At 39.0% G+C, this 27,853-nt stretch overlaps 1 protein-coding gene across 1 annotated transcript in view; it reads right to left on the bottom strand.

Moving 5' to 3' along the window:
- Positions 1 to 3,643: 3,643 nt before the first annotated feature.
- Positions 3,644 to 27,853, bottom strand: part of DCP1B (decapping mRNA 1B) — a 33,620-nt gene continuing 9,410 nt past the window's right edge. The window contains exons 4-9 of the mRNA XM_085049357.1: positions 19,919 to 19,985; positions 17,613 to 17,748; positions 14,355 to 14,483; positions 12,765 to 13,604; positions 6,334 to 6,582; positions 3,644 to 4,573 (exon numbers count right to left, since the gene is read on the bottom strand). Of these exons, the coding sequence (XP_084905483.1) occupies positions 4,493 to 4,573; positions 6,334 to 6,582; positions 12,765 to 13,604; positions 14,355 to 14,483; positions 17,613 to 17,748; positions 19,919 to 19,985 (1,502 nt within the window). The 3' untranslated portion in view covers positions 3,644 to 4,492. The remainder of the gene's footprint in view (positions 4,574 to 6,333; positions 6,583 to 12,764; positions 13,605 to 14,354; positions 14,484 to 17,612; positions 17,749 to 19,918; positions 19,986 to 27,853) is intronic.

The following is a 27,853-nucleotide window of genomic DNA, read 5'->3' as shown; positions in this document are numbered from 1 at the left end:
CAAGAATCCCTGCCCAGATGAATGTGAAATGCAGGCACTTGCACTAAGTGGTAGGTCTGGGGCTACTGCTTCAGGCAGAAAGCAGGCAGCTGTTAGTGAGCCAGACTGCAAAGCAGCAGTTAAAATGAAGGAAAACAGAGCTTTTGTTCCCAGCCCGAGTAGCCCTGCTCTGGGAGGGCTGCCAAGAGCCTGCACGCTCCTTTCCTCTCTCCCTCTCAACCTTGGATTTACAGGCAAGTGCTGAAGAAAAACCCACAGGTGGGCAGGGTTCTGAAGTGACATTAATAATCTCTCTCTGCCTTTTAGGATGTTTGAGAGGCAGAGTTCAGGTCTTGGTGAAGAAATCCAGGACAAGTGCCTGTACCTGCAGACATAGGGTGCAACAGAGTAACAACGGATTTTAATTAATAAATGCTCTAAATGGTTTTAAAAAATGCTGAGTATTTTATTACATGTATGAGTGAAGCTGCTGCTCTCAAAAAATGTGCAGTGACTTCCTATTGTGTACACCAGATGTTTATTTTAAACTCCTTCTTTGGATGTTTTTATGCTGTTGCTCACCTGTGGAAAGGAGGAAGCACGGAGATTACTTGGAACTCAAATTCTTTCCACAACAGCTAGAAAGGAAAGGCATTCCTATATTGAAAAAAAAAAACTATTTTAAAATAGTTTCTCAAAAAACTATTTTTTAAAATAACCTAAGGAATCATTTTTCTCTCCCCTTTACATTCCCAGTGCTTATTTCCTGCTTGTTTCAGTAGTTTTTTCAGCTACACATAAAAAAGCAGCCTGGTTCCTGCATTTCACATTCACTTCCACACTGGGCAGATTTATATCTGCACAGTCTGTTCTGGTTTGAGGGTACAATATCCATTAAATTAAAGAAAAACAAATATGAAGGGAAGATTCATGCCACCATCTGCTGTACTCTGAGGAAAGGTAGGGGCTGACATTGGTGCCAGTCGTGGCTCAGCACAAGGTGGTGGTGCTGGGGAAGGTGTCTGCAAAGGCTAACTTTAGCCCAGACACTCTAATCCCCCACACTAAATGAGGTTTGTGCTGAGGTTTGCCCTCACCACGATCCTGTCTTTCCGCTCTGCTGTGAGATTAGGCTTGGGATCAGCAGTTCCCCTTTGGGAGGAGAGCTGCAGACACCCCTGGAGTCCCAGAGTCAGCCAAGGTGGGGCAGACAGCAAAGTCACCTTTTGGTACTTTGGCATCTTCCAGCTCTCGAGGGCAGCAAAGAGGCAGAAAGGCCTTTGGATCAAAGTTCCCCCAAAGCCTCAGATCAGTTCAGGGCAGAGCTGCAGCTCAGCTCTGCTGCCTCTCTTTGCTCTCCCCACATCCCATTACACACACCTCATCCCTGCAGTGACAGTGCCTGTGCTGCTGCTTCTGAGCAATGACAGCCCTGCATGGAGAGAGCCTTAACCTGCACCAATTCCGTGCAACACATTTTACTGTGTAGCCATCTTAAAAGAGGAGAAAAAGGAAGGAAAAAGGCAGGAAAGACTGGTGTGGGAGCAGGGATGAGCAGCGAGGAGTGGGTGGCTGGGATGGACTTCCTCTTCAGCAGCACAGCCAGCTCCAGTATTTATAAAGGCACAACCTTTGTTTCCTCAGCATTTTGCAGAACCTCATTTTCCACTTACAGCTTGTACATGCCAAGCTCCCTGCTCCAGTATTCCCAACCATGCTCAGATTTACATCTAAAGGCCAGAACAAGCTTGTTAGAGATATTTGCAGTACTTTGGAAAAGTCAAGGACTTGTAAGAGTCTCTTAAAAGTCCTTAGAATTAGCAGTAAAGTTTACTATAGGTTGGCTGAGGATTAACTTTTTTAGTGTGCTATTCATCTCCAGGAGTGGAATTTTGCCTTTCTCTAGGTTTCAGGAACCCCTCTGGGTAAAGCTGCCTTCTCATAACATTTTTTACGTTAGAGACCCAAATGCTTACTGAAAAATATCTTTTAATTTTGCCTTTTCCTCAGCAAAGACTTCCAAGTTTGCTAAAATATTGAGCTACCATTTTAATGTCCTAAAGGGACACTGGTATCTCCAATACCCACAGCTTTTATGACTGAAGTTCAAAGCTCAACACATTCTAAAGAGGCTGTCAGAGGAGGCAAAGCATCCTGCCTGTTCAGCTGCATCCTGTGCCTGGACAATTTTATTTTGCTGTACCATTTTAATTATCCCCATTGCAGCTACAGCAAGCAGTAAATAGAGGAGCAACAGAGAGCTAATGAATAAAAATCGAATTAAGGAGCTGAATTTTCTGTGAGAAAATATCTGGATGCCTTCACTTGAATATTGAGATTTCCATGATAAACACTGACAGAAATTATGCTTCAGTATTTCGAAATACTCCTTGTCTTCTCACTCTAGTTTGACAGTGGTGGAATTTTCTAGGGAAGTGGACAGTGGTTAGGTGGAACTACACTGAAAACTAACAATTCGAGGCTGAGAATGGGATTAATGCATAAAGCACTGCTGCAACTGCTTCTGGAATTCTTGCTAGTCCCAAATGTTCAAGTTATTTAATTCTACTGGAAGAAAAAACCCAAAAACTCACAAATCAAAAAGAGCAGTATCTCAAGAAATACAATATAAAAATATCACACATGCATACTGTGAATGTTTCTAAATTTCTACTTGCCTTTTTGTAAATAAAATGTTTTCCCCATGACTAGAAAACCTATTACCAAGACAGCTTGAGATGCTTAAGGACTATTTTTACCCACCAATTACAGAAGTTCTGCATGTCAAACGAGATCTTAACTATGTGTCCCCATCATCTTTAAATTGCACTCTCAGATAATCCAACATCACACACACCAATTATGCATGTATTTAGTTTCAAACTCTTGTCTAGATTGCAATTTCTTCCACACGAGTTCATTCAGAAATAATACCAATTAACTCAGTAGAATCCCATAAATTATAAAGGCTACATAAATTATGAAGGCTCCAGGATTAGAATTAGGCCTTGTTATCTTTAAAGTCTGCTCTTCCTGCTATCTGCTCAACACATTCACTTCACTGAATCTGCAAGAATCATAGAGTAACAAAACAGAACTAGACTATGACTTGCTGGCTAGCAGTTAGTGTAGGGAAACTCCAGCAGTTTTGTAGGCATGAGTTTCTTGGGGGTTATTTGCTTATGTGAAAAAGAAAGTGGCTCTTGACCTTTTTTTTTTCCCTATTGCTTTAGAGCCTTTCCCAAGGAATATGAGCAAATTCTCCCTAGCCTTGCATGGGGCAGGAGCAACTGCTGGACTCATTACAGCCCTAACTGAAACCTGCAGCCAAATTTACACTGAAAACTTTCCCAGATGAGGCTCCTGAGTTGTGCCTACATCAATGCCCACAGTCAAGAAAACTGAATAATCACTTATGGATTACAGTTTGGGTTCTCTGCGCCCACAGAAGAAATGCCTCCTCAGCAACAACTGTGTATTCCTAAACTGTAGTAAACTGGCACTTCAGCAGCAGATGCTAAGAAAAATATACATAAAAATGCTTTAAATAATTTATTCTAATTGATTTAAAACTTCGTGTGTCTTCTGCCAAGTGTAAAAACATTTTAAAGTCATACAAACTAAATGTATAGCCCACGGCACAATAAAATGAAATCAGCACACAGCAGGCATTATCCATTTTATTTTCTTTAGAAATGGATCAATGAAATCACTGTGCTCCAGGAACACGTTTAAAAAAGAAAGAAATTAATACACCAGGTAGTCTTCTTACCAAATTTTCACATTGCTTATAATAATGAGTGGACCTGGAATAACAGAAACATGAATCCAGTGGCACCCCAGAGCTATGAGATAGCAAGTACATTCACAAACCCACCCCCCCCAACTCCTCAAAACACCTGCAGAATCCCATTTCTACCTCTAGCTAAAAATATTCTTGTCAAAATAGAAAAAGATCTTCCTACAAAAATTTTGGGGGGAAGTCATGACACTTCTTCTAAATTGCTTTGCAGATAACGAAGCACGGCGATCAGTCTTCCCAAAAGTTCCCATTCCAGGATTCCACCCGGATTTTGCCGTTCCTAAAAATAATCCAACATTGCCACCATGTGGTCAGCGCTGGGCAAATTCTCCGGGAAAACCAGGGACTAATCCCTCCTCAGCGAGCAACCAACCACACCGTGAGTAAAAAAGGAAACTGTGCGTCCTGAGAACTGAGTCCTTATGCCAGGAAACCAACTCTAAGTGTATGGACCAGGGTAAGAAAAATAATTTAAGATACTTTGTGATTAATTCTTCAGTATCGTGACGTTCCCCTCCCTAAAGGCACAATCCATTTCTGCTCACTTTTTTTTTCACAGTACAGCATGTATTTGCCAACGAGTAAAACCTAAGTGTATGCAAAATGGCTAAGACCATTCATTTCTTCAAACATAATCATACTTGAAAATTTCAAAATCTTCTTCCTGGACTTCAGGAAGTCATGGAAATTGAATTAAAAAAAAATCATCTCTCACACAGATTTCTTCATCGCTGCCTTCCTCACACTGAAGAGATATGCTTCATAAATAATGTTTAAGAAGTTGTCATCATTCTGGAAGACAAAACAGGTAATTGTTAGCAGGATAGGCAGTTGGAGCAGAGATCACAATGTTATTCCATAAGATACTTTTCAGCCTTGATCTATTTTAAAAAGCAAGCAATAGCAAGGCTCTTTCCTTCACCCAAGATCTGTTTTATTTCCCATGACTGTATCTCAGTAAGGAGCGATGAGCAGACAGGAAGAAGATCTTCTAAACTCACAGTGCATTGAAACTGAGTCCAGTATTGTTGCATAATAACTCAGTGACAACACTGAAGTTACAACCCTGTATTTTCTCTTCTTTGCCCTCCTTTATCTTGGGACTCCCTTAAGTTGTATCCTCCATCAGGTCAGTGAGAATTCCCAGCATGTCTGAGAGAATAATGAAACATGCTGGGTTTTGATCCTACACTAAAATCCTACCTGGGCAAATCCTGGCATCTCTTTTAGGTTTAATGCTCTAAGGGATGCTGCTCCTTTTGCTCTGATGCTTAACTTTTTGCTTCTGAAGAACATTTTGCAAGGATGAGCCAGCCCACATTAAGAAAGAATGTTCCAAGTGGCTCACATAAACATATGAGGATAATTACAATCAAGGTAATATTGAAGGAAAATTATGCACATCCAAGATTGTAGTTTTATATAATGGAAAAATGACAGCTAACAAATTTGCAGGGAATAATTTCCAGGTAACTCAGTTAATCCTAACTACTACCAAGTAGGGTTAAATATATATTTTACAAGTACAGAGTTACAGAGGGTAAACCCCAATCTTGCTTAACTATTTTCCTCTTTAACTTCATGTATGGTTTTAATACTATCCAGACACTCAAAGTATGTAAAGACAAGATAATATGATTTTTTTTATCTAAAAATAAAAATACAGGGGAAAATGAGAAAAGTCTCTTGCTTGTTAAAGATACTATTTCCTTTCTGAATTTATAACTTAAATAATATTTTAAATCACTTACAATAATTACTTTTAGTTTTATTCCATACAGGCACATAGTTTTGGCTTACAAAGTGGACCCCTAAACGTGTTTCCCTATTCCTTGTGTTCTGTAGCCAGGTCTTTAGTTATGTAATACCTACATCTCCTCAACTTCTACTCTTCAGATATTCATCATCATGTTAAGGAAAAAAATACTCATAATTATGCACCATGCCAAAGCAGTAAATAATCATCTCATACTTAACATTGTTAATGCTTTGTCACAATTAAACCTGAAAAACTGCAGCAGAAGGAATTTTATTCAACGTAATTCTCCAGTTCAAATGCTGAACTGAATTTGTATATACTCATGGTATCTAGGCCATATTTTAAACTTGCTCACACTCATCCTGCAATTTTAATTTCCCGTCAGAATTCCTCTTACTGCTTACATGCATCTCTGAAATATTTGGCAGCTAGGATAACCACCCATTATTTATCCTTAGCTAAAAATGTAATAGATGTCTCTCTGGCTCACAGGCTGACCTTACAAAGCTTTCAGGCATCTTTGTTCTTTCCCATCAAATTTATTATCTTTCCCGAACCCCAAATCAGATGCATTAATCAAAATGCAGTTAAGCCAGCAGTGTGCAAGGAGAGGTTATTGCATCCCCAGCCTGTGCCACACTGCCCTGTCAGCATGGAGCCACAAACTCCACCAACTTCCAACAGATGCTGAATTATCCTTTAGCCTTTCAACAGCTACAACTCATTACAGGGTGCTTAGATCAAAATGGGCACCAAGATTTTCAGCAAAGTGGGAGAACTGTTGGCACTGTACCTGGATCAGGTGCAGAAGTGTTTCCTGCAGCTGCAGCTTGGTCATGGAGGTGCTGCTGAGCACAGCTGGCTCTGGGGTTGGCAGGGGCAGCAGCAGACTGGCCGGGCTGGCAGCAGGATCTGTGTTTGCTGCTGCCAAACGTCCTCCTTCAGCAGCTTTTGGGGGAGCAGGGGTGGGCTGGGTGAACACCATGGGGGACATCAGCAGGGTGGGAGTCACAGTGGCAGGAATGCGCTGAGGTGAGATTACCTGTCCATGAGAAAACAGTCATCAATTAAAGCTAGCTAGTTAATTCTGGGGGAATGGAGATGAGAACTGCAGAGAGATTGGCAGCAGGACAGAGATGCTGCAGATCCATCCAGTGATGGAGAGCTCCTGCTCAGGACCTCCTCTATCTTCTATTTCCAGATTAAAAGGTCTTCCATCCAATTTGAGATTGCACAATGAATGGATTCAAGTGTGATAAATCTATCTGATGGGCAAATGATCTTAGGACAAGAGGATGTTATTACAGAAATCAGACTAGTAAATATCAGCACTTAGAGAATGCAGCTGTAAAGTCTTCTACATCGGGACAGTAAGTCAGAAAGTTTAATCTTTGAGGACATATTACATCCAAGTATCACTATTATAAAGACTAACCTTTGTACTTAATACTAGAAAGTATTTTCTGATTATAACTTTTAAATTACTTTATAGATATATGTATATGTGTGTATTTTACCTTCTCGTTTTACTTAAGGAAAGTGAAAACAAAACCAGAGATTCAGTGATTTGGCTACAGATCCACAGTGGCACTGTCAAACAGAACAAACTCATTACCAACACATTGTTGACAAAACCAAAATGGCCCTCAGAGAGCACCCTGATGCTGCAGCAGTTCTGCAAGTTCCCTCAGCATCCTAACCACACCAACCTGAGTATCTGCTGAATAATTTTTACTTTCAAATTTTGCAATGCATCTTTAACTGTAAAACATGCAGGATTAGCAAATAATATCAGATGTGATACACAACATAACAAAGTTAATTCACTCAGTTTGCAGGTTTCAGGTCTCTCCCCAGGTAATTCTGGTAATAAATCTTAATCCTAATCAGCCATCTTCTTGCTATTCATGTATCCAGTCTTTTTAAAGAACATAAGGAACTGATACAAGCTCACCAAAGCTCCTCCCTTTTGCACTGGAGCTTGATTTATTGCTACCCTGTTAAGGTGAAAGGCTACTGAATCACTTCACTCTGTGCCCTGGATTACATTTCAATTTTGAAGAAAAATTAGAGTTAAGAAAATAGAACTGAGGTTGACCTCCTAGGTATGCAAAACCACACAGATTAGCATTAAAGAACAGTCACCTTTTTGTAGTTTGTCTTTTTCTTAGTTATGATTGTTCCACCCAAGACATTTCTGAACAATGTTAATGAGACCACAATACAAAGGGAAATAGAAATAAAGAGGACTGAGATCTCATGCTGTTTTATGGAAAATTTAAGGAAGCAGAAAGAGTAGGGGTCAGGAAAGAAAACATGGAATATGCACTAATGAAAAAGTCTTGCTTTTTATTTTCCCCCAATATTTACCCACTTAGATAAATATTGTGTCTGTTTCTCAAACACAAATACTACAAACCTCTTGACCTACAGCTTTGTTCCAACCCCACAGTATGTAATCAAAAACAGCAAACACGAGGTCTGTGTTCCTGAATGAGCAGAGGTGTTACTCACTCACTGTAGGTTTGCATACCTATGCTTGAAAAATTACATTCATTTCAGAAGAAAACCAGTGTGAATCCAAAGTGACATCCCTCTGTGGAGTGAGACCTTCAGACTCTGCACAGGTCTTCTCCTGCCTGTGGAGCACCAACTACCCCCAATGCTTCTGCTCTACTCATCCATGCTGCTGGAGCAACTTTTCTTTCATTTACCTCCAGCAAAATTGGCAGAGTTTGCTTAAACAAGATGTTTCTTCCTGATGTGATTTCAAGAATGCATATACAAAACTGCTCTGCAAGGGCAGAAACCTCCTGCAAAGGGAAGGTTGGGAGCAGCTGGAGGAGATGGAGTCCCACTAAGGCAGCTGAATCTACAGCAGACTCTGTCAGACCCAGGTAACACAGCCTTGGAAATCAGAACATTTTCCTCATTTGCCCAAGGCAAATAAACAAACCCTGAGACAAACTGTGCTCTTAATAACACACAGTTCCTCCCAACAAACAGATGTTGTGGTTTCAGAGACGTATGAAGAATGATTTGTCCTCTCTGGATAGGAAGGTCTGTTTGGTAGGACATGCCAAGCATATGGAAACTATATGGAATGAGCAATATTGCCATCTGCTGGTGACACAGCCAACATCTACAGGGTGCTGCAGAATGTCAAATATTGTGGCAGAACAATAGAAAGGATGTATCATCTTTCAGCCATAGCATTCATGTCTGTACTCAACATTAAAAGGTATTTTTTGCTAAAAGTTCGTGCTCAAAGCTTCCACCATTTAACAAAATTTTACATAAACAACATGGGTTGTTTGGGGTTTGTTTTAAACATAAAGGAAAACTCTCATTTGAGATTCAGCTCAGGTGACCTTGAGTCACTGGGACAACTGACAGCCACCAGGAAACAGGATGCTGATCTTGGCATTACCAGTGCAATTCCTGTAACACCAGGCTGTTGCAGAAGGCACTGTAAATGCTCTGTAGGGACGTTAACAGCCTTTTGACCAATCTTTTAGCTTTGGGTAACTTCTCACAAGTCAGAGCAGCCCTTCCAAAATTCTGCTGATCAACTTCTTACCCACAGAACCTGAGTTGCTTGTTCATCCTTCATCTCCAGCTCTATCAGGTCAACACAGCAATGTGAGTCACTAATAGCAGAGTAGGAGTTTGCCATCAGCTGCGCAGTGATGAAGTAAGAACGATGAAAAATGTGCAAAATAACTGGTGCACTATGCAACATTCTTTCCCTGAAGCCCAAAAGCTCATCAAGACATCAGTTTGGTGTTCTGTGTGGTTGTTGGCAGCTGGATGACCTGATAGCTGGCAAATACACAGAACACCATGAGTGCACTGGGATGCAAACTGGCACCTTCTGGTGCTTCCTGTGTGAACAGAATCCCAGGGGATCAAGAGCTCCCCTGGAAAACCAAAACCCAGTGGGTGCTTTGGGCCTTGAGCAGTTTGTAGTGGCATTACTTAAAACACAGCATTTCATCTAAGAGTGGTTCAGGAAATTTAAAGGCAGTTAATTAAAGCTGGCTACAATGCTAACATTGCTTCGTCTTTCAAATTTAATTTAGAATATTTTAATTGATGTTTAGCTACAGAAATTACTTTTTGCAACAAGTTTATGCACCTATTTGCATTACACAATTGCATACTGAAACTGCAGTCAGGACAACAGAGAAGCTCAAACCACAGACACTGAGATTCATGCACACACTGAGAAGATGTAAAATTATGTACAAAACACACTCTTGATGGAAAAATGCTCCAAGAAATGGGAAAGATGAGCTGCAAGATATGTGGCCTTCTGAAGAAAAAATACATTTGTGTCTGGGTTATTGTAAGCACTTTTAAAACCATAATTCTGATTAACATAAACACTTAAGCATGAATGTATCTATAATCAGGATAACACATGCCTAACACTAAACATATCCCTAGAAGCCCACTGTAGATTAGAGGTTTTTTATTGTACCTTAAGCACGTTACTCACTGTCTGCATAAGGAATATTTCACAAAATAGGGTTGGCACCAGACCAGACTCAATGCTTCCAAGTATTATTCTCTGGCTTTTGCTTTTTTCCATTTTTTTTTCCATTTTTTTGGTAACTGGTCTCTTCCTTTCCATGTGGGAGATCACAGTTCTTATACCATATGGAGATGCAGCAGAAGCCAATTTAAACTTGGACTTGTAATGTGTCAGTTGTGGAAAGGACTATTGCTTACATTTCCTTAGTGCTGCTGATGGATTTAGGGTGTTCCTTTAGTATGATTTTTCCAACAGACACTGTTCAGATATCTCTCTATTCCTGTCAGACTTTTCAGAATTTGCTTTTCTGTATGCTGTAGCATAGTCAAGAGGCAATACCAAAAGACAAATAATTACAGAGAACAAACCTTTTGCTGCACTTGTTGTCAGAATCTGCTTTGATCAATTTTGCATGAGCATGTGCAGATATGTTTGTGCCAATTCAATTTCACTCAAATATCTACTCTGCAGGCATGGCAGCACTTGAAGCCTCTGGTCTACTGCAATGACAATATTGTAAAAAGATTAATGTTGGTTTTAAAAGTTTTTTTTATCTCCCAGGTTGTTTTTTTTCCAAAGTAGGCATGTTTGTGTGGCTAATTCATGCCTTCCAGAGGAACAGACTCCTTCATTTTTAGCCTCCCTGCTTTTGCTTTTTTGGCAATCTGCTGCATGTGAAAGAGGCCATTCCTTCCAGACTGAGGAGCTTTAGGTGTCCTAAACAATCACTAGCCATGTTTTCATTATCATTTTTAGTCTAAGCATTGAATCTCCAAAGCAATACTAAATGTGTGGAAAGAACTGCATCTAACATTGCGTTGACAGCAGCCTGTGAAGCCAAACCCAGCCAGCCTCAGTCTCCTTGGGCTCACAGCACTGCAAAGGGACACTGAGAATCTCAGGTGCTTCTTGGTTTTTTTAAGGCAAACTTGCAACAGTAATCACAGTGAATGAGACTTGTTCCAGAGAAGACTTTTCTTTTCTCACAAGCTCGTGTTCTATCTGTACTCCAGCAGTGAAACTGTTGTAATTGCATAAGGCCAGACCTCAGGAATTGCCTTTCCACACTGCATACAGTGCTGGCATCACTGTCTTTTCATGTATACAAAATTAAAGTCATGAGCCATAGCAGCTTCTATAGGGGTTTTTCATCTGAAAAATATATCAGCATATTTCTTTTCTTTTATTCATGCATACTGACTAACAATGTACAGCCTGGCACTTGCCTCATCTCACTTTTACCTTCCAAGTAGGAATGTCTTCATTATGTCCTCATGCTATCAGTACAGATACCAGTGAATCAGACAATTTCTTACATTTAAAGCAGGCAAGTTCCATTCCCAGTGAAAACAAATCGGTTTTTTTAACTCTGGATCCTCCTTTTATTCTTTAGCTCTCCACTGGAAAGTCAAAGTTACCATCTGTAAGCAACTGATCCTGAATAATTTCAATGACTAATCCCCAAAAACTCTTTCACACAGATTCAAATCCTACTGCATTAATTAAAAGAACAAAAATAATGATGCCTATTTGCTGTATCAAATTCATATTCCTCCTACCTCTCTCACAGAATTTGAAAACTTGACCTGTCACAGACTTAGTGACACATGTTGGCTCTTATATTATTAAATGACTGTTTCAGCCTCTTCATGAATAGGATAACTTCCAAGCATTTTGAAATATTCTGCAGCCTTTCATTCAGGCCTTGATACAAAAATAGAATAAACAGAATAAAAAAGAAATAGAAAAATGGAATAGTTGCAATAGAAAAGCAGCTTTTGAACTTCACACTGAAAAGGGGAATGCTTTGGATCAGTAACTCCCAGACTCCAACACAAGTCAGACTCCAGAATGACACAGTCTATCCACAATAAAGGAAGCTGAAAGGGGCTTAGATGCATCCCAAATAGGACATGTAAAGACATATTCTAGTGTAGAAAATCCTACAGAAAATAAAGCTGTTAAAGACAGTAGTTGTTTTGTGTGGGACATTTTGTAATTGCACATGTTGCTTTTCTGAAGAACATAAAAATGTCCTCATGAGAGAGATAGAGCCTCTTAACATCTGAATTTTTTAAGACACCAATCTGACTTCTAGGATCAAAATAAACAGAATTTTTTTATGTCATTCAGGCACAAGACCTTTTTTCAACATAATACATAGCAAATGAAAAAAATAGCTAATAAATACTTAGAAGTAGCAGGTGTGGTACAAGATAACTAACTGACCAATATACAAATACTTCAAAATGCTGCTGTTAGAAAACAAGGGACCTTTTAAATATCTTTAGCAACTAGCATGCAAAAGAATGCATATGTACACAGAGAAAGCTATGGCTAATTTTGCAGAAAAAAAATTAATAACCCCCAAATATAACACTCAGTAGCCAGCAATTACACATAACAGCCTAAGAATGGCATGGGAAAAAAAGGTGAATTTTCAAAGGGTCTCTGGAAAAACCCAACAGTATTTTTGGTCATAGCTGATGTGCAAGAGATGTGGCCTTTAGGATTTACAGTATCACATCTTGGTAAATCAGAACTTCCTCAAGGTTGTTAAAGTATCACCAGCAAAATGAAGGATGTGCAACATGCAGTAGGACAATGAAGCCAAAACTATCCTAACAAAACATCAAGTTTACAAGACTGCTGATGTGTATTCATTTATGGTGAAGTTCCCCATTTACCTGGAATAGAGTGCTCTGTTTTTCCGTGCCTGGAGCCTTTTCTATCCAGGAATCCAGGGGTTTCAGTGTACTGGTGCTCTGGGTAACAACCGGGAATTTAGCTGCCAACGTTGGTCTGCTAGATACATGGAGCTGTTGTTCTTGCTGCACTATCTGGAGTTTTTTCAGTAACTCCTGAGGTGAAATCACCCCAGAACTGGCTGCTTGATTGCCAGAGAGGGGAAGTGGCTGCCTGGGAAGTTTGGATTGTTCTTTACCAAGTGTCTGAGCCTCTAAAGTCTGGCCTGGTAGGGATCCATTAAAATACACCAAAGGGGGTTGGCTCATGTTATTTACTGGTGCTGCTGGTGCTCCAACAGGAGCAGCAGTCCTGCTGAACACGGGAGCAGAGGAGTTCACAGCTCCTGGGGCACTGGGGTCCATTTTGGTCACCGAGGCAGCCTGACTCTGCAGTTTGTGCAGCAAGCTCTGAGTGCCAGCAGCGTCCTGAGCCCCGCGGGATGCCACCATGCCGTGGGAAGGCACAGGCTGGAAGAGCCCTGTGAAAGTGTCCCCGCCGGGCTGCAGATTGCCATTCTCACACAGGCGACTCTCAGGGAACTCGGCCAGGGGATGCAGGTCTGTGCCTCGCACCATGAGCTTCTGGATGGCAGGGCAGAGCTGCTTCTCGGCGCAGGGGGAGTGCCTGCTGGGCTCCTCGTAGGACAGCGAGCGAACCACGCCCTGCCTGGCGGGGAGCTTCTCCTGGTGCTGCTTGTTGAGTGCTTCCGAGACCTCTGCCTTGTCCTGCTTGCCAAACAGCGCTGTCAAAGACAAGTGCTGCGGTTCAGGATCCACGTTCTGCGAGGGGACAAAGGAAAAGAGTAAACACAGTTCCCCTCCTGCATAAGTTACATTAATGGTGGCAATGTTTAGCCAGCAGTATTCAATGAAAAGCTGAGAAAACTGCTATGCTCTTTTTTCCCCGAGAGGATTTTTAATAGTTTTGTCACATAGGAAGGGCAAGAAGACTGTTGTCAAGCTGCTAATGTGGGAGAAAACCAGTGAATCTGAGATATAGCAGTGGCTTTGCTTTAAATAACAGGAAAGAGCATCTTCTCTTACAGCCATCAGTACAGTATTAGTAAGAGACAGAAATCTGCCTGCCTATGAAGCAGAGCCACTTCTTGTGCATCTGCTGGTCACAGCTGAATTCAGTTTTTAAGATTTTGCAGTGTGCTTTGGCATAAAGATGTACCAAGAGACTTTTCTTTATTTAGATTAAATGATTTCCCTGAAAAAAAAAAATCAACAAAATAAAAAAACCCACAAAAAGTGTGGTTCAGCAATCGAATAGATCAGCTTGTGATCAGAACAGCACCTGAAATTCGAAGGACCAGTATTTCTTTACTGCATAGGATAGAATGTCTGTAGTCTACAAGTTTCCACATCATATGGTGGGGTTGGGGAGCTATTACAAAACAGATTAATTATGCTTTGGAATCATTCCTTCCAGTGGTTCCATCTCAAATTGTTGCACTGACCTTGCAGCTCACATCAACGTTGCTGTAAGTTGATGCCACAGCAACATCAGAACACAACAGATCTTACCTTGCTCTGCTGGGAGACTCGCTGGTGCTGGTTGTCACTGGGCTTCACTGGGATGGGTTTGATGAGGTTGGGGTTGCTATAGATGGCAGAGGAACTGGTGATTTGTTTGGGCTCTGAGCAGGTCTTACACTGCAACAGAAAAAAGGATTGCTTAGCATGTGTGACAATGTCTTTTCCCTTACTCCTCAACTACAGTAAAATATAGTAAAATGGACCAAAACTGCACTTCAGTAAGATTAATTTTTTTTTCTCCTAACCAGTTCTCTTTCTATTGATGCTGCCTTTTCTTCAACATATCTTCTCATTGCTCTTTTTCAGCATAATTTTTTGGGCAAAAAGCATGTAAGCTTTTTCTTTAATACTATGGGTAACATCCTCTTGAATATTTCACAATGAGTGCTGCAGAATTTAAATAATACCCTTATTTCCTCAGGGTATTTTAATAAGGTGAGATCTTCAGAAACCAGAAGCACCTCAGATTCCACTGTCATACCCTGCCTGATCACAGAATGAAGAATATAAAAATGAGGCGAGAGGCAGTAGAATTTAACAGAATTATCACTGTAAGAGCGTTTTTTAGACCAAATTCCTCAGCAAAATGAGCATCAGTACACACAAAGGCCCTCAGAGAATGACATTGACCTGACTTGCTATCATTGCTGTGATTTGATAACAAGGCTAGTAGGTTGCTATCAAACACAGAAGCACATGGAAGAGAAAAGGCTGTGATGATTTCAGAAGTCTCTGTGACTATTGGAACTCAGAACATGAAGCCATTCTGGCAGACAGGGAGCATGGCCTCACTGATGAGTAAGCTGGGAGCACTAGCATGACATTTTCAGCAGCTGTCAGGCAGACAGGTAAAGAAGGTATCAGATGCTATTATCAACCAACAGCAAAAAGCAGCATGAAAGAAATGTCACCGTGCTCTTTAGTGACAGAACCAGAGAGTCCTCAGCAGCTGCAACATTTGGCCATTACTACATCTTGCTTCAGTCAGGTGTGCTATTCAAAGCTATTGCTCCTTACAAAAAAAAAAAAAAATCAAAAGGTTCTGAGATCAAGTCAAAGAAAGGCTCTGCAACCCTGGAACAAAACGAGATACACATGGTGAATGTGGATCAAAAGGAGCAAGAAGATCACTGAGGGGGTTTTGGCCAAGTTTGGTGTAGACAGAGATATTTGAGGCAAACAACTGCTCTGTATTGTGAGATTCATAGTCTACCTGTACAATATGAAGCTGGAAATGCTCTGTGCTGGGAGAACTGTGCAGCACAGAGCTAAATCCAGAGCTTGTCCTGCAGTACAAGACAAAGCACAATGAGAAACACGTTGGGTTATGCTTTGCTCTGTACCCCAGCAGCTCTTCAAGTGGTTTTCTCCCTGGCAATCACTGAGGACAGCTGCTTCTTACCAGAGATCAAGAGAAGGCAAGTGTATCAGAAGTACACTTAAAAAAAAAAAAACCAAACCTCAATGGTTTAGCATCTTAAAGCTCCATTAATTAAAAATGGGGGAAGCTGTGTATTTTGTTTTGCACATATATAATATTATGTTACATATATTATGTTATATATTATATAATTTGGGAACAAGATACACCCTTCAAGATTAGTTTCACTCTTGAAAATTGAGCAAAATTCTTTAGAAGTTTTGAAAAATTGATGTTCTTATCCTACAGCTTCCAACACTTTAAAACTCTCTTCGCTGAATAAACACAGAATTCAAAAAAGAGAACAACATAATTCATAACTAATTTCAGCACATCAGATTGTAAGTAATAAAACATACACTGACAAGAAAGTAGATGTCATAAACCACTCAAAAAGCACGACTGCTCTGAAACATATTGACATTAAATAGAAAAATGGTTGTCATTGCCTTTATTTATCACAGTCTTTTGAAATTTATATTACTAGCAATACAAGACATCACATATATCCTGTTCTTAAGAGGTCAGGCATCCCTAGCACTCATGTTCCAGATGAGGAGGAAGTTTTCATGTTATTTTTTATTTCCTTGGCAATCCTTTAGCTGCAGAAAGATTAAAGTGAGAAGCAAATTTGCAAAAGATTCTAAAGGGAAAAGGGTCCCCAAAACTATTATTTAAACAACAGAATTTCATCTCCTTTGTCTTGATTTCTGTGTGCTAATGCAGAAATGGAAGATAACATATTTTAGATTAATCACCCCTTTTCACAGCCTATTATTTCCCCGGTTTTCCATTTGCAGTATTTTTAAGGTTATCTAATGAAAACCTCTTAAACATCTCAGAACATCTCAAATCACACTCTCTGATGCCAAGATTAGATACTGATTCAATATTAAAATATGGGAAAGATACCAGGTTTTGCAAGTTTGTCCACTGTAACACATTAAATCTCTATTAGAGAAAACACAAAGGCTCCAAGCTTCAATAGAAACTGTACCACAATAAAAAAAAAAACCTACATTTCACCCTAGCTCAAACAGTTTGCTATCATCTTTCTGAGGATTTTATTAGTAGCTACATTTCAGAAAAAAATAAACAGAAGAAATTTAAAGAGAGAAGGAGCTAAGATATATTTGCAGCCTCAGACACTTCTGAGCTCTATTATGGCATGACAGCACATAAGCAATACAGGAAACAGCAGCAGCAACCTGCAGGCTCTGTAACAATTTGCAGCTTATATATGGATAGTTAAAATTATTAGATTTTTATTCCCCAAAGTAAAACGTTTTTGATTGCTCAATAATAGAGAACATTATTAGTCCATTAGTTACTTCTTTATTTAGAAGCCTCAGAAGACCAAAGCAGCACACAGGCTGGAATCATACTACATTTCAGCCTTTTCATTTCCTTCCATTAGTGTCTGAAAGCAGCTAACAACCACAATTAAAAGCTGTAACTTCACTGTCAGAGGTCTCCTGAACTAAGTCCTTTGCACAAACCACAGAAACTATTCCCAGGTAAGCAGCTGATGCAGGAAAACAGCACAGTGTCCAGGTGATGCTCCAGGAGGGTCGGAATGAAAGGCAATTGATCCTTGTTTTTACCCTCTACTGTTCAACAAATAATCAATCATACCCACATTCTCCTCCCAGAACTTTTTATTGACAGCATTCATTTCTTTTGAATCTTTAGCAAATTCTGCCAAACCTTTTTTACCACTTCTACACAAAATGAGAGAGCTGTCCAAAATAATTTTCCCCTTTGAGCAAAACTATTCCAAACCCAAACCCCCAAACGTTTTATAATGGAAAGTGGGAGAGTCTCACCTTGGTGTACTCATCTTTGGCCTTGGTGAGCATCCGTAAGATATCCACTTCTTTGTTGTTAGCAGAGTTGGTGAGCATGGGGGACACTCCTGCTCCTGTGCCCTGCTGGGCTTTGAATTGCTCCTGCTGAGTTAGGCTGGAAGGTGGAGGAGATGAGACAAAAAGTATAAATAAAATACAAAAATTTAACTGCAATTACTGTACAATGCTTAATTGAAACTCAAATATTTGCAAATATAATGCATGTTTTAATGTAGATGTCTTCCCCCACCCACATTAAAACATGCATTAAAAAAATCTCTATTAAAAAATCTCTATAAAATCATAATTTAACATGAGATTGATTTTCTCCAATCTTGAATACACTAGACCATAGAACAAAATTTCCATAACTGAGTCACAATTTCTATACCCAGAAGGAGCAGGGAATTTATAGTGTTATTCAGTTCTGCTAGTGGTGGAGGATGGCAAACACACACAAATCAGGCATTAACTACTAGCAAATGACCAATTTCCTGCCCCAGCTGTTTTATTATTATTGTAGAATGCTGAGAATTAAAACACACAGCCAATTGGCTGAGCAACAGGGTATTTTTTATCTATATGAAATACTGCTATTATAAACCACTACACGTGGTTTACATTTGCATGAATCCTCTGAACACTAGGTTTTATTGTAGTAAATTACCAGTTTGAGAGCACCTAATCACCACCAACTGAAACTTGAGCTAGTTAACTAAAATGAGCTGTCAAAAACCTGGGTTTCCTAGGGTTCATTGTTTATTTCTGTAAACTCATCCCCATCAATTATTTCTTGGGTCACAACTGACTCATTTTAGAGCTGTAGGATACACAGCAAAACCAACAAACCCCACTGAACAAAACCCCACCACTGTCACAGCCTGCATTTCACACTGTTTTGTCACTGCAAAATGAAAAGCAGCAGGTATTACTTTATAAAAAAATATCCAGAGCAAAGATGACTACCTTCCCATCCAGTATTTGATCACAAATCCTGTCTGGAACACAGGAGAGTTAAAGCACTTTGCTATGAATTGAGATGTGTGAGGATGAGCCTTGTGGGGATTTGTAGTGCAGAGCACAGAAATGGGCTTTGGGACACTTTGGCAACTTGATGTCACTAAGGGCTGATGGAGATGATGTCTAACAGCCCCAGGAGCTGTCAGACAGACAGAGGAGCTGAAAAGGAGATTCACAGCTCTGCAGGACCTCTGCATGGTGCTCTGTTAGCACCTACTGCTGTTGGCTTAGCTGCATCAGCTTCCCAAGGCCTCCTTGGGATGACAGACCCAGCTCCACACCATCCCTCCTCCTGTCCCTTACAGCATTTGGGACACAATGGTATGTCTGACCCTATGTAACACAGGAATATCCAATCACTGCCTGGTCCTGCTCAGCCCCTTTGCTACATCCTCCACATTACAGCCCTAAAAAAACGTAGATTGCAAATGTTGGTAAGAGCTGTGTGACTTCAGCTCCTTCCTCCTCCAAGTAAACACAAAAACCTGCAGAACACAATCCTAAGAAAAGGGTCACTGCAAACAAGTCCATCAACAGCTGAGGGGATTGAGAAGGAATGTGTTCTGTCCATCCTGGACATGTGAAAAAAGGAGCAATATTGGAAAAAAAGAAAATCTATCCATGACATTCTTAGGTTAAAATACAGCTGAGAACACAGTTCTGTGGGAAATCTTCACCTCTGACTTCAGTGCAAAATTAAAGTTTGTGTAGCATGGATAAAACCACATTTTTATGGGTATGAAAGTGATGAGCTCAAAGCTAATTGAAGTCTTGCTTTATATGCCAAAAACAACGTGAATTTTGTACATATTGCTAAGAAATGAGGAAGCAGGAATTCAGCCATGATGCACAAACAGGACAAACCCACAGAAATTGAATTAGTACAATATGGCCTCACAGCCTGCACTTACCTTGATATAAGAAAAAAAAGTAACAATATTAAAAAATAAAATCTCTCCAAATTGAAAAATATATTAAAACCCCAAAGAATACAATTCTTCAAAATAGATCTCTGAGTCATCAGGAAATAAATCATATCAACTGTTACACATTGATGTAACTGGAGAGCTGCACTACAAATTAGGAAAAATTATTGAAACACAGTGACTTATTTCTCATTTTATTTAATACATGCTTGACACTTGCACCAAAGTTTATATTTATAAAGTAGAATGGTATCATAATTCTAAAATATAAAATGTGCATGTATGTACAGAAATACATACATGAAAAGGAATAAGAAGATTTGTTTACTCATCACTTACTTTTTCATGAGCTCTGCAATTCTTTGGCATTCTTCCTTATCATAAAACCAAATCCCATATATGGACACTGTAAATGCACATCAAACACAAACTGTGAGCATCTTCTCAAACAGCAATTCTACCTGGCAGATATCTAAACGTGACCTGTAAAGTAATTCTTATTTCCATCTTATGTTTTCCCCATCTATAAACACAAAATGATACCTCAGATCCTATAAAATCAAAAAAAAGATCAAAGCCACATCTCTAAGCATGTACATTACAAGCTCTTAAATATTCAATTAAGGCAAAGTATTTGATCCCTTTCTTCACAACACAAAACCAGTGGGGTTTTTTTCTTTAAAATCTTTTTCTTTGTCCTCTATTTCAGTTGTCACATCCACTAGACTCTACTACCAGCACTCTGCAGGGTGCACTGCACACATGTGGAAGTAAGAAAATGTGTTTAGTTTTTAAACAATGCTCAGGTGTCTCTTATATAGCATCAAAGTTGGTGCAGTAGTATGAACAAACCTCTGTATTCCTATAATGCTGCCCATTATTTTCAACAGCAAATTAGTAATTATCTGTAGCCAACCCCAATATTTGTATTTTGTATTTAAGTTCAGCTTCCAAAGTGCTTGCAGCAATGAGAGATTTGAATTTCTAGGTAGTTCAGGATGCTCAAACACACAATCCCAATGGGCAGAACCACAATGGACTGGAGTTACTGCAAGTTCCACAATCATTCCAAACAGGGAGCTTTTCTCCACTCACACCTCTGTTATCCAGCTCTGGGAAGACAGCCTGGGAATAAATCCACAACAGTGTCTCACAACAATCTGTACATCCATCAGGTAACTGTCCTGTTTTAACCTCAGGCTTCTGCTATGGGAAGGAGAGACAGAAGCACTTAAAGGCTTAATAGGGATCTTTCCCTGTCCATCAGCACAGCCTTGTGCAATATCCATGTTCACAATAAAAAAATGGGAAAATTCTGGGTTTCCTCCTCCTTGGCAAAAGTTGTCTCTTAACCTTACTAAGAATTGGTAGTTCCTAACATGTCTTCAAACACAGTGGAGGCAAGATTTAATTTGAATATGGATTTCATTTGAAAATGGATTTCATTGGAAATGGGTTGAGCACCTGTTTAAAAACAATTGCAACACTGACCCTGATGATGAAGTATTTCCTAATATTAGGAGAGTCCAAAAGCAATAACTCCTTCAATTCCACAGAGCCAAACCCATGGCATATTAAATGTACCTTGCCTTTGTTAATGTTTGGAAAGAAAACGAATGCACAGCTGCTTGCAAGACCCAAGTGTAGTATTTTCTCCGTTCCCCTCCCCAAATTTTCAGCTGTGTGTTGTCTTCTCTAACTAAATATGGTTCAAACTGTTTAATACAGCACACTGGCAAAAAGTCTAAAAAATATCCCACAAACCAGACATGCTGCAGACATAGAAAAATTAACTTTTAAAATATGTACTGTCCTTTCCGTGATTTTTGAAAAGTGTGATGATTTCCATTATTCACCTAAAAAAGGCAAGTAACACAATATGCACCAGTGGTTCTACAATGTGCAACATAAGAGCTGAACTGCACAAGTAATCTCAGTTTTTTTAACATAAATATTAAAATATGCATTTCAAGTAGACATTAATATTCTAGCATAATCCAGTGGCCATTCTTTAATAAACTGTGAACCTGCAGAAAAGTGTGTGAACAACTCATGAGGTTCCAAAACACCAACCTGTTGTGCAAAACTTCACATCCTTCTGATGAAACACATTTGCAAACTTCTTGTCCAAATCACAAATCACAAGTAACTCTACATTCTTCAATGCAACAGCACAGCAAGCAGACTGAGAACCCCAGACAAGTCAAATTTGTTTTAATCAATATTCTTCTTTTTTATAAAAGAATCTCCAATGGAGGAAGAGTATTGATGAAATTTTGGCCATCTGCTCCATCTTCTCAATTCTTTTTTATGTCTACCACAGCTGGTGGCATCATCAATATGCAACACAGGCTGGACAGCTTCACCTTCTGGCCAACAGGACAGACATGTCACAGACTATTTATGAATATCTAATAAATCTGAAAGCTGACAGTTCCTCAGAAATGCTGCACTGCTTTGGCCATTAGAAGCTGAAAGACTCAAACCAGCAGCAGAAGTAGAACAGTTTGCCTCAACTCAGTGACAAACAAGGAAATTGCCTGATAAGCAGTATAAAAAACCATTGCAGATTTTACAGAACTACAACTAGTATTCTGAAATACAGTTGTAACAAATACAAACCTATTTTGGGTCACAGAATAAGGACACTGGGTCTGTGCCACCAAACCAAACCAGCACCCAACAACATATCCCATCTTAGCTCCAGCTTTAAGCAGGACACTGCAGATCCAGAGGCCATTACCTTAAATCTCAGCTGAGCTGCAAAGCCACCCACATTTACCTTCTCAACTTGCTAAATGGCATTTTCAATCCAAATCAGGAGGCACAGCAGAAAGCAAGCTCAGACCAAAGCCCAACATCCCCTGAGCTCAGAGCTCAGCAGGCAGTGCTGAAATCTTTCAGAAGTGAACATTCCTTCTGTCCTTCCTTCCACACTGCTCCTGTCTGTCCAGAGCAGATGAACACTTCAGAAATACACTGAGAAATAACCACAGCTTGTGGCAGCACAATGAACCCTGATCTCCTTCAGGCATGTGAGAAGTGAGAACACAGTGACTTGTGGAAATCTGAGATACCTGGAGTAACCACAAATTCACACTACAGTAGTATATTCTGCTGCAATCTGTATTTAACAGAACAAAGTGTAACTAGCAGTAGTAAGAATGAGTATTAACAGCCTCCATCTTAATTAATGATGAACACAAAATGGCCAAAAAAATTCTTACGTGTGTGGCAACACACAAAACCTTCCAAGCAGAAAGAGAACTTAAGATGGTAACAAACTGTAGCTGCCAGGGACACACAATACAATTCCACTGCAAGCTTTCTAGCAGCATGAAAACGCTGCAGCTCTTATCAGGATTAAACATAAACAGATTACTTTTATCTGCCTTCCCTCTCCATCAGACTGTTTGAGAAAATAGAATTCCAGATCTGAGTATCGTTTGTAGAGTGGTAATTTCATGTTCATGTTCAAAATGAATCACCAAACATCAGAGGCACAAAGCAGATTTTTCTACTGCTACACAGAAGAGGAAATATGAAGTCACTTTCAGGCCCAGCTTCAACCATAAAGTTATGCAAGAAGAGATTATTGTAAATAACATTAAAAAAATAAAATCAAGCAATGAATTGATGACATTAAAAGAAAAAAGTGCCAAAGTCAGAATGCTGTTAACAAGATTACACAGAACTGTGACATAATGCAGCCATGAAATCAAGAAGATCCAATTAGTATTGAATGGGAAGCTAAATAAATTACTTAAATAAACTAACTGAAATTATTACTTATTAAGGGGATATGAGTCTCTAAAATTTTTAGAATTTGAAAAAGGCAGGTTACTCATAAATTGAAGCTGAAAAAATTTTACCAAGATCTGTGAAGCTCCTTGAATAGCTCAGTGATTGAATTTCAGGAAGGACACTATTTCAGTTTGAAATCACGACTTCAGAGCCAATTCGAAAGCTTCCGCCTCACAATTTTCATTTTTTGGCTACAGATTTCTCCTGTCCTCACAAACACTGGAACACTTGATACTATTTATAAGCAGAAGCTGACAGCTGCTATCTACCAGAATTATAGATAACAGTTTCTAACCTCTCAATATTTGAAACATTAATTTAGTTATTATGATAATGCAGAATTTCTTATCAGCTTCAATCAATTCCTGTTAAGTATTCTATTCAAAAGAAAGGTGTTCTCTAGGATTGTTTTTTTTCCTCTTCATTATTCCACCTATTAGATTTTTGTCTTCTGGGTAGACATTTCCTTTCTCAAAGCTTTTGTTTCAGTGCACCTGGAATATGTGATGTTTAAGCTATTGCTCCACAGACTGCACTGAGTCTTTAAGTTTGGTAAAAACAAACATAGAAATAACAACTGTCTAGAGGTTCCCCTGTATGTAGAGACTGTTTTACACTTGCTGGTATTAAAAATAAAGAAATAAATAAAACAATTCGTAAAATTTTGTGGTTTATTCTTGGCATCATGCTTTCTAAGGTATTTTACTCTATGTATAGTCTAGACATTTGCTCTCAGTATGTAAATTCACACTTGGCTATATTCTTGGAAATGCAAAATTTTGCTATTTAGGTACTTAAAACCAAAACAGTAGGAAAAAAAAAATTAAATTTTAACCTATTCTACCATATTGATAGAAATGGCTCAGCAACAGAACTGGAAATTTTAGGCCTCTTGCTTCTCTGCATTGCTCAAAGCTACACAATACAAAATATGTATTAGGTAACTGTATCTTTCTAAAGAATGGAAATTCCTCTCTGGCTATATCCTGTTATTTCTGAGAGATTTTAAAGAGAGATCTAAAATTTTATGATTTCTCAGGCACAAAACCATCAATAAACTGAAGCAAGGCAAGAGTTTTTCAAACAACAAAAATGTCTATTTTGATATGAGCTTAACCCAAATTCCTAAAAAGCTCTGAAAAGGCTCTGTTAAATCATCAGACACTTGTTCTTTCATTTAAATGTTGATAAAGCTCCTGATTTCCTTATTTGGATAACTGCTAATAAATACAGGGAAAAGGAAGACTTCTTATTTCCATTATTCAAATGTTTAAAATATCATCTATGAACAAGGAAGAAAGGGAAAAAAAATCCACAACAAACCAAACCAGTTATTAAAGGAAAAAGAATTTTACTCAGAGACATGATCACAAAGCAGTGATCACACATGGCCATTTTCCAGCTAGACCAGTGAAATTCAAGTGAAGAGGAAACTGTTCAAGCAATTTTATTTAAAAAAAAAAAATTAAATAAATGCAACAACAAAACCCCCAGCAAAATGAAAAAGCCTCCCCAGAACCCTTCCCCCAAAATCAAATGGTTCAAGAGTGGGCAATGATTGGCAACATCACTGAAGTCAAGAATAAGTTCCCCACCACCATCTGCTGAATTGTGCTTGGAATTATGCCTTAAAAATCAAGGCAAGAACCAATTTTTGTTAATAAAATGGACCCTGAAATATTCCTGCCATCATTTCTTAGTCAAGAAAGTTGGGTGACCAGTTTGCAGACTTCAGATGGAGCCAGCAAATATTTCTGGTTTCATGAAGCAAAAAAAAAAAGGGACAGCACAGACATGGTAAATTGTTTAATAAATAAATTATGTCTGTGGCTCTACTGTGATAGACTGACTGCAGGCAGATTTTTAATCCAAATTTATCAGATTTTTTTAATGAAGAAAAATCAACTGTGTAGCAGTCAAGCAAAACAGGGTCACTGGAAAGTCCCCTAAATGGCCTCCAAGTGAAAGTTCTGTTAGTCCTGCAGGAAAACTCAAAGCCCATTGATCCATTTATTTCCATAAAGCTCAGCAGATGTAAGAGTCCATCAGCAGGTTCTTTACTTTTTTTGGAAAAGAGCCCAAATGCAAACTGTATTTGCAAGATTTCCCTTAAATATGCCTTCTGTTGATGCTACAAGAATTTTTTAGTCATGACACAGGAATAGCATCTATGTTATGATCCATCTGGCTTAGAGAATTTATTTTTCCCCCCACACCACTGGTTTTCCAGTCACACCTCCTGCCATTGCATCACCAGTTCCAAATAATTTTTAAATCATGATGGTGGATGAGACTGAAATTAAGGCAGGAAGGCTGCAGATGCCAGGCTATCCATTTCTTAAATAACAAGTTGTTCTTATTAAGTCTTTTTTTTTTTTAAATTTATTTATAAGCTCTCTTAAGTAACAAGTGGTTCTCATTAGTATTTCACAACAGGCTTCCAAAATGTCCCCATCAGACCAGATTTTTGTAACAGAAACAACCAAAGAATCTCATTTAAGGAGGGTAAAAGGTAAGTGAAGAGGTACTAAGATAAATAAATGGTGGGTGAAAGTCCTGTTCCAGTTTTGATATAAAAAAATTATAGACAGACTTTAGAAAGGTAAGTGAAGTCTGCTGCAAAGCTAAAAACTACATCCAAATATCCTCAGTCAACAAAAGCACGGTTCCTGTGAAATAAAAATCCATCAAATAAATATAACTCCTCCAAATACAAACAAATAGAACTCCTCCAAATCTGAAACTGTTACCTTTATTAGCTCACCACTGCTCTGTGTTCTCTGCTAACTTTCTACAGCAAACTCTAAAACATATCTTGAAAACACTGCAATGAATCCAGGCCCTGATCTACAGCAATCATCTGAACATAACACAGAAATGCCTCACACAAATCCAGGCTGAACACAAATCCACACCTTCACCAGCAGGGAAACTTCCACAAACAGAAGACTGTCTCAAGTGGTTAAACTAGAAACCAAACTCTTTTCTTGATTCTGAGCACATCACTCCTAGCTAGTAACAAAAAGCAAGAAGAACTCTCCTCAGTCAAGAAGGGGATAACAGGTTTTCTGGCGACAACAACAAAAAAATGCTTTTATTGGAAAGAATAGGAAAGAGCTGCCATCAGGGTCTCAATTTCCAGCATTTTTATTTCCACCCTGCCTTTCACTATGTTAAGAAAAGCAGCAGCTTCTGTGTGTTTCTGGTGGAGTATCTGGGCTTCCAGTCCCTTGGGGAAAAGCTGCTCCTCTGTGTGTGACACACACAGTTGGCAGAGGACTCACCAGGATTCTCACATCGAGGGTTTCATTTATAATTTAGTCCAATCTAAGAATATGTTCCCAATTATTTTTAAAGTGCATCTCTGAGGTACCTGACAAAGGTACACCTCTAATTCCACAGCTACTGTTAAGTTCAAGGTCAAATTAGTTTCCAAACTCTGACAATGCCATTTTCCAGCGTATTAGAAGAGAGGAGGAAAAAAAGGAAGACTATTTTAACCTCAAATAGGTGCTCAATAGCATGTAATTTTCCCCTGAAACCTGAATTTTTACTATAATCAGTCTGATGAGCTGTCACTCCAAATGGTTTAACTCCCACAAAATAATGAACAACTTCAAAAAGGACTTCATGAGGAAAATAAGCAACCTTAACTAGAGATGATGTTTCTAATTCTGACTGCTGTGATCTCATCTCTTATTTCTTCACTGCATACCTTCAGATCCTAAGTAATGGAAATACATTTGCAGATCTGGGCTAAGTGCTTATCCTGCAACAATAAAATTCTAAGTTACTTGTATAAACTTATTCTTGTAACAAGAAACATGTAAGAAACACCTTAAGATTAGGAGAATTAAAAACTCCCACAGGCACAGGAAGGACTTTCACTGTTCTCACAGAATGACACCAAACAGTAACAGGTTTCCTCCAGTTGTGGGGAGGTTCACCCTGGGTTCACAAGCTCAATTTCACCCTGAACCCTTTATCATTCAGATATGGTCACTGCATTTTACATGCTTGAAAGCTGAAGGATCACTAAACTATTAATAGAAATGTCTCACCTATATTTTTCCTGTGAAATTGCAATTTCTTTCATGAAGACCCAAATAGCACCCCTTTGAAGAACCTTACAGCATTTTCCTTTTGACTGCTGTAAGTAATTCTATCTTAACATATTGGTGTATCTTTTAAAATTTTATTTTAACTATTGAAATTTATGTTCAGATCACTCAGAAGTTTACTGACCTTTCTGTACTCTTGCACACGAGACATTCTGCAAGAATACAGAACATTCTGTGTATATATACAAAGAGAGAAACAATGCATCCCTAAGACCAAGTTTGTCACCAAGAAAATGTAATTTAAGCAGTAAACAGTTCCTTATTTTAAACCTATAATTCAACAGAGAAAAACCCCTCACATTTATCAAATTCATTTTATATTAGCAGCTAGACGTTTCATGACAGCAGC

The sequence above is a fragment of the Lichenostomus cassidix genome, chromosome 1Ab, assembly GCF_008360975.1.
Source record: "Lichenostomus cassidix isolate B80296 chromosome 1Ab, HeHo_3.0, whole genome shotgun sequence".
Lineage (NCBI taxonomy): Eukaryota > Metazoa > Chordata > Aves > Passeriformes > Meliphagidae > Lichenostomus > Lichenostomus cassidix.
Note: the sequence above shows the minus strand (reverse complement) of the source record. Positions and strands in the feature narration are given on the sequence as shown.